The 7,682-nt window shown below is 58.3% G+C and overlaps 2 protein-coding genes across 2 annotated transcripts; one reads left to right on the top strand and one right to left on the bottom strand.

The window, feature by feature from the left end:
* Nucleotides 1-1,713: 1,713 nt before the first annotated feature.
* Nucleotides 1,714-2,668, top strand: PLICBS_010121 (uncharacterized protein; the record flags this gene model as incomplete). The annotated part of the gene is made up of 2 exons (XM_018328056.2): nucleotides 1,714-1,980; nucleotides 2,057-2,668. 2 exons carry the CDS (start codon nucleotides 1,714-1,716, stop codon nucleotides 2,666-2,668), a joined length of 879 nt encoding a protein of 292 aa, XP_018173384.1.
* A 625-nt stretch (nucleotides 2,669-3,293) lies between these two features.
* PLICBS_010120 (uncharacterized protein) lies at nucleotides 3,294-5,018 on the bottom strand (the record flags this gene model as incomplete). Its single annotated transcript, XM_065601818.1, has 1 exon — nucleotides 3,294-5,018. The coding sequence occupies one exon, from the start codon at nucleotides 5,016-5,018 to the stop codon at nucleotides 3,294-3,296; it is 1,725 nt and encodes a 574-aa protein (XP_065457890.1).
* Between the last annotated feature and the right edge of the window lie 2,664 nt (nucleotides 5,019-7,682).

Genomic DNA, 7,682 nt, shown 5'->3' with positions numbered 1-7,682 from the left:
CAAATTCTAGTCGCGGTCGAGCGAAGGGCGTTGCAGCGCCCTTCACCCGGCCGAGGCCCTCCAATCCAGCTGCAAAATGCGGCCGGTGAGGAAAAGCCTTCCCAGGCTCATCTTTCTGATGAGCATTGACTACGACGCAACGTCGCATGCGACTTTACATCCCTAGGGTTAGGGGCTCCGACGAAAGAGCGCCTTGAGCCGATGAGATGCTAGATGGTGTTTGTTTTGAAATGAGGACGCGTCGGTGCAAACTGCGGGGCGGCCGAAATGAGCGCCATTGGGGCCTGAGGTAGCCACAACTCAGTGACGACTGCCAACCTGGACCAACCGGCAGAAACTTCGCGAAGCACAGCGGTTTGGAACTGTTGTCAATTGTAGATAGACTCTCATCAGCCTAGCACGTCCTTTGCTCCGATAGGGGCTTTAGCTCAATAGCTTCCTGGACGTTAAATGATATCACATCACATCACACCACATTTTGCGGCTGTTTCTTCGACGGCGGTCGCGTTGCCAACCGGCACTTGGTGGCCAGTTCGAATCAGCGTCGAACGCCAGCACGGATGTGACCATGATGTGCCCAGGACGAGAAGCCAGTTCTGGTGCATCGCAAGCCAAGGTCCGACGTCAGCAATTGCGAGCCGCACGGGAAGACCGCCCAGTGTCACGCTTGAGGTTCGGGCATTTCTGACAGACAGGACACTGGCTGGCACCGACTGGCACCGAGGCTGTAACGGCGCAAGCCAATTGCGGAGGACCCACTCTGAAACCTGGGTGTCAACCAGCCCGCGCTCGGGACGTGGGCCGACGAGGCGGGCCAGGCAAACAGGCGCCTACCTTTGGGTCTCATCGGTCACCACGAGGTCTCGCTGTTCTGCGCGTTGCGCTGGCGTGCGGCGGCCGGGAGGCGGCTTTTTGGCTGGCATTTGGCTCGCTTTTGGCTGTGTGCAAGTGAATTCTCACTAAAACGCATACAAACTCACACCCGCACGCTATTGCAGCTCTTAACTCAGCGCCTGCCCCGCGCTGTACAACCCTCGGCCACAGCGGTGCCTCGGGCCATGCCACACCACCCTGAGCAACCTTGGAAGCCCAGCCCATTCCTCAACCCCCAGTGGGGCCCCTCCCCAGGTGCTCGTACCTGCGCAGTAGCCCCCAGAATGGCGCAGGCGGCTCGGGCAGGGCAAAAAAACACCAGGGCCAACCGGAGATACTCAATTCTACACCGTAAATACCATCATGCTCGCCTGGGCCGTTAAAGCTCGCCTCCTCCGCCCCAAACGTGCCGGCCGGCCTCCTGTTTCTCCTTTCTCCTTCACCACGCGCGAGGCCGTTCCTGATTGCGTGTGGCTTTTCTTTACTTTCTTAGTCCCTGAATTGCCCACGCCTCGGACTGCCATCTGCTGCACCTACACGACGTGCATCTCGATCAGGTACCTGCCCTGACGCCTACGATCTCACTGCATCCGAGGTACCATCAAGTCACGTGGTCACACTTGCACATACTCTCCCTCCCACCACCTCCACATATCCACACCATATCTTATCAATACTTCACTATCCTCTATGCACATCATGTCCTTGGCAGCTTCGTCTATCCGGCGGTCGTGTGCCTCTCTGGCACGCTCTGCGCGGTCCAACTTTCTCGCCCGTCCCTCTCGGTCGCTTCTTTATGCCCCTGTAGCATACCAAACTAGACCCAGCTCCCACTCACCCATGGGAGCTCCCCCTTCCAGCCCGCGCAAGAAGGTCACCATCGGCACACTGAGATCTCTGCACAAGAAAGGTGACCCCATCACCATGATCACTGCCCACGACTTCCCTAGCGCCCACGTTGCCGACCACGCCGGCATGGACGTCATACTGGTTGGCGATAGCCTCGCCATGGTGGCATTGGGGATGGAGGACACGAGTGAGGTCCTTGTCGAAGAGATGTTAATGCACTGTCGTTCCGTTGCGAGAGCCACAACGACCGCTTTCACTGTAAGTCGATCATCCCCGTGTCGATCGAACCCCGTCACCTAGCCATACGACGGCTGCTGACCAGGATGCCTTGTAGGTTGGCGATCTGCCGATGGGGTCGTATGAGATATCGCCAGAGCAGGCCCTCGCGACGGCGATCCGCTTCATTAAGGATGGCCGAGTCCAGAGTGTCAAGCTCGAAGGCGGCAAGGAAATGGCCCCATCCATCCGGAAGATCACCACAGCCGGCATCCCAGTGCTGGGCCACGTCGGCTTGACGCCCCAGCGACAAAATGCCCTCGGCGGGTTCCGCGTCCAGGGCAAAACCAAAGACGGCGCCCTCGGTGTCCTCGAAGACGCCCTTGCGGTTGAGAAAGCCGGCTGCTTCGCCGTCCTACTTGAGGCTGTTCCTGGCGAGGTCGCCGAGCTCATCACGCAAAAGCTGTCCATTCCCACCATCGGCATCGGTGCCGGCGCGGGCTGCTCCGGTCAAGTACTCGTTCAGACCGACATGGCTGGCAACTTCCCTCCCGGCCGATTTCTCCCCAAGTTCGTCAAAAAGTATGGCGACGTTTGGGGCGAGACGAAGAGGGCCATCGAAGCACACCGCGACGAAGTCAAAAGCCGGCAATATCCGGCGCCCGAGCATACCTATCCGATTCCCACGGGAGAGCTGGAGGCGATTTCCAAGGCTGTCAGGGAGATGTAGTGGGTGGTGGCGGGGAGGGCAGTTTATGTTTTGGTAGCATGATGGCGTGGGGCGGCGGCGGCTGTCTTTTAAGCGAGCGCATGGCAACCGTTTCTGAACGTATTATGGTCAGATGGTGGTAGAAGGCCAGAGTTGGCGAGCATTCGTAGCAGCGTGAGCCTTGTTCCCTGCCGCTGCCTTGACGACAAGTTCTGTGATCTTGATCGCCTCTCCTCGTCTCTAGGAGGAGACACATTGCTTTAGCCAACTCTTTTCGTTCCCTGCCGCCACTTCGGGGACCTGTTCCATGATCTTGATCTTGCCTCCATGTCCGTTGAGAAGCAAAAACGTGGATTCAGATTCATTTGAGCCCTTTTCCGTAGCTCTCTCAACCTCATTTTGTAGCATGCACATCTTCCATGCATATTACAAACCATGTCATCGCCCCTCTAGCGCGTTGGTACATAGGGTCTGACCGGTGCCCGCTCGACTTTGGTCCCTGGGACAGATGTAAGCTCACCGGAGGATGATACGGCCCGGGTAGACATTGGAATGGAAAAGACTGATACTAACGCGTCATGGCCGTGGTACATTCATTAAGCTGACTGAAACACCCTTTGCTGCTCATGCAGTTGATGGTTTTCTTTCACTCCGTCCGCCCCGTCGCTACATGTCCGCCATCACCAGCCGTGTGGCCGTGGGCAACCTCGATCTGCCCTCCATACCGCAGCGGCGTAAGCTCATCAATAACCGCCGCAGGAAGCACCTTCTGCAAAAGCTCCACGGGGTCCTGCGGCGCCCACGGCAAAGCACGTCTCTGTATGGCGGCCAAGACGGCGCCGAGCATGGCCGCGACGAAGAGCAGCCCGTAGATGATGAACCAGGCGGGCGACGAGCCGCCCACGCGCAGCACGGAAACCACCATCTTGACGTAGCTCCCGTTGTCGGGTATCTGAGCCGCCCCGTCGCGGACCAGGTTGGCGTTTTCGACGTTTTGCCTCAGCAGGCTGTAGTACGCTTCGCCTAGCTCGCCCAGCACCTGCGCCATTGTCTTCTCGATTGTGGCGGCTTGGCTTAAGTAACCATAATCAGCCGCGACCCAACCGTCTGCGAGGCTGCCTCCTGGGCCGCCGTGGCCGTGGATTGTCATGTACTGGTCGATGATATTGGCGAGCTGCTGCTTCACGGTCGAGCTCAGGGGAGACCCCTGTGTCACTGTGCCGTTGACCCGAAGAGGCGAGAGGCTGTCCTCGAGGCTTACAGTCGCTAGGATCTCGTGGCCACCGTATTTGCACTCGAGCACGAAGGGAGGGCCCATGATATTACCCGCGAAAAAGAAGCCGTGGATAGGATCGCCGTCGTTGTCGTTGACGTTGGAGCCAATGTTGAACGAAGTCGTGCTGCTCCTGTCGTAAATTACAGTGGTGGGCCCGAAGCCTTTCTTCCTATAATCGAATGAGACAATCTGTGGATTGCTCTCGTTGCCGTATTTGGTTGACTTGATGCTCCAGGACGCCGTCGCATTGCTGCACGTCACGTCGACAATGGTACCAAAGACAGCGGCGTCCGTCCGTTTAAAGGTGTAAGAGGTGGGCAGATTATACCCATCAGAAGGACCCGAATATTGGATATACGACGACATATTCAAGCCGATACCGGACGTGTTAAGCCCCGGATAGTTTGTGCTGCCGATTGTGCCCGACTCTGAGAGGTAGTTCCCTGGCCCGACATTCCAGAGCCGCCCCTTGGCTTGCGACGCACGAATGTATGCGTCCCGGTATAGGAAGCTGCTGAGGAGGGTAACCTCCGGCGCTGTGGTGACGAAGTTGATGGACTGATCGGCATTGCGCACTGCGCCCCCAGCAGGAAGCTGCGCCAGCGAGTATGACGCATAAGGATTCGTGATGGTGACCATCTGCGTGTGGATACCAAAGACGGCAACCGTCGCGGCGCTCGTCAAGGACGAAACAATGGTCGCGAGAATAAAGAACGTCCTCGTCGCGGGAAAGCGTCGTCGGCGAAGCTGCTGCCACCCGCGCTTGGCGGTTAGTGGGCGCAAGTACATGGCCAGGATGCCGCGCGGGCTCTCCAGCTCCCTGCGCGACAGTAGCTCATCGTAGCTCGAGAAGCCCCAAGCCAGGAGCAGTCCGACGGCGGTACCGAGGACGGTACATCCCACGTTCCAGCTGTTTACATCGGTGTGGATTGCGGAGAACCCAGGAGACGACTTGCCGCCGACCAGATACGGCCCCTGATGGAGGTAGACGCCCAGCGCAATCAGAATAGCGAGACAGAAGACCCCTGCGAGATTGACCGCCAGAGGCAGGCTGTGCGAGGGCTGGACGTTGTGTTTGTCGTGGGGGGTGCTCATGGCGGCTGAGAGAGCACGAGTGAGATAGTTATGTAACAAAACAAGACAAAGAAGGGAATACTCACATGGCGTCAAGCACATCATATCGTCCTGCGAGGCGCACCACCTTGATCAACCCGTTCTGCCTTGCTTCGGCATGGCCTGACCCGCTACTTACCGCGCTCGGGCTAGACTGGCCAAAGGGGGGGCATCAAACGGGGAGCGCGTTGGACAGTCCTTGGGCCACGAAGCGCGGCGACGCGAGCCGGCCCAACCACCTCGAGCGGGTTTGTGCAGCATGATCTTTGCGACAAAGTCATAATGAGTGACGACGAGGCTCAAAACTTGCTGGGTGAGTATGCTTCTACTATTTGAGAGCTATGATATTACCGTTCAACGAAGCCTGCCACTCTGGAGATGACTTCACTCCAACAGTTCCTTGGACGAACGCGCACCAAGACGCCCAGGTCACCTGAACTCGGTGCCTGACAAGCGTCGTCACCCTCATTCTCCAAGGGCCCTAGTACCTCCAATGGCACTCACATGTTCGGGACATGCCCGTCTGCGTTGCTAGAGTGGTTCGTGGCGGCGGGCCCGGAGGATTCACGGCCAATGGGGCGCCTGCCCGGCGCGGGATGTGAAACGGTATTGCATGAAAGCAAGGGCTGCGGCCCAGATCGGCCAAGCTTTGTCCAATGATGACATGAGGATGCCTCGTGTCAGACAGTACTTGTGAAGGCAATTGTGACTGTTTCGTCATTAAGACTGAAGTTATTATCGGTCTCTTGTCAGACCGGTGATGGCACTTGTGAAGGCAAATATGAATGTTTCGTCAAGACTGATGGTATTATAGATTCTTGAGGATTGTGTTGCACAAGCGGACGTGCATGACTCTGTTAGATAGACCATGCAGCACTCGAATCACGATGGGGTTCCCGTTGTCAAGGATGAGGCCAGAACTGTTGATTCTATTGCTTGAACCTGAAGTTCTTCTGTGTTCTCGTGAGCGGGGGAGTCAATGCTCTACCCTACGCCCCAGCCACCACCAAGCCAATTATCCCTGTCACCTTCCTTTGTCATCATACTTTCTTGGCATGCAATTGTTAAGAAAGTAGCGTATTTTACACCAAATTGACTAACAACTACACCACCAACACTGCGAGCCGCGCGCTGCGCTGGCTCTGGCAGCGGCCATGGCAACTGCCATGGGCTCGCATGCCGGCTCAGATCCCTTCGATCTGGACAATCATATCCCCCTAACTTTCGCCGACCGGGCCCGTGCCGCCCAGCTCCGAAACAGTTCTCCGGTTGTGGACCGGCCGATCGGTGTCTCGCCGGCGCCCCGGCGACCGGCCCGGACGCCATCTTCGCCTTTACTCCGACTCTCCCACTCTGCTGCTACGGAAGGGGCACAGCCCGCATACGCGTCGTACAGGCCTTCGTTGGAACCCATTCTGGAGCCCGTCTCCATCGTCGAAGGCGCCAACAGGGTCGCCCAAGAGCAAACGGATGCCTATAACGCCAAATTAGCAGTCTTCCACGCATTCTGCGAATCATTTGACCAGGCCGCGAAGCAATTCACGTCTGGGATTGAGCACACCTTCGCGAACCAATTCGCCACCAGCTTCCTCGACTTTTGGCGCCAGTCTCTCTCCATACTGCCCCCCGCGACGGCGCCGACGTACAGCAGCGTCGTCGCCGGGCGCAGCCCTCGCCAGCCCCCTGGGGTCCACGCCACTCCCATTGCGGAGGCCCCGCCGCCCGCACCACAACAAACAGCCGACATACGTCTCCAGGGACGACCAATCCCCGCCCCACCGAAAGAGGACCTCCGGGTCTTCGTACGACTCGACGCCGAAGCACCGGCGAGGAACTGCGAATCCTACGCGATCCGGACCCACATCGCCGCGAAAGCCGGCACCGACCTCCACCAAATCCCGGCAGCCTTTCCCGTAAACTCGGGCTGGGCTATTCGCACCGCGGACGCTACCACCAGAGATCTCATCGTCCAGCGCCAGTCCGAATGGGCGGAAGACCTGGGCGCGAAATCCGTCGAAGTCAGCAAGAAATGGTACACCTACGTCGTATCCCATTGCCCTCGCAGACTCACCGACCTGCAGGGCAATGAAGCCGACTACGACACAGCAGTCAAGCAACTCTCCCCTGTAAAAATTCTTCGCTTCTCCGAGCTGTTAGCAGCTTGGTTGTGCGGGGTAATTTTACAGGCCACCCGACCACGCTTTCGCCTCTGGGGTCCTACCGGGACCCTAACTCTTCGGAGGGAGGCACGATTGAAGACCTTAGGAGAGTTCATCTTCAATCGCACGAAGGCATGGTCCTGCTTGACCGCACGTACCTTCAGAACCAAGGCGCGTGCGGTTTCCAGCAGCTAGCTGCGGTCGGTTTTTCTCCTTGAAGGCAAGCCGCTCGTCGGCCTCTGATCCCTTCGGAAGGTTTTTCCCTCCCGCTGCGCCTGCGCCGTTTCTGCCACCTGGTTCCTGGGGTGCAGACCGCGGCAGCGGTGTCGGCCGAGGCGCAAGAGAATTCTGGCTAGCAAAACCGAGGGTTGACCTCGCCTTGCACTCGTGGTCCCGAGCGATGTAAAGACGGTCATCGTTCACAGAGGCTGCGAGGGCGGGCAGCGCCTGGATCCCGCTGACGGGGAAGGGCCTCGCATTTTAGCGC

The sequence above is a fragment of the Purpureocillium lilacinum genome (assembly GCF_023168085.1).
Source record: "Purpureocillium lilacinum CBS 284.36 DNA, scaffold_8, whole genome shotgun sequence".
Lineage (NCBI taxonomy): Eukaryota > Fungi > Ascomycota > Sordariomycetes > Hypocreales > Ophiocordycipitaceae > Purpureocillium > Purpureocillium lilacinum.
This window is presented reverse-complemented; position numbering and strand designations above follow the sequence as displayed.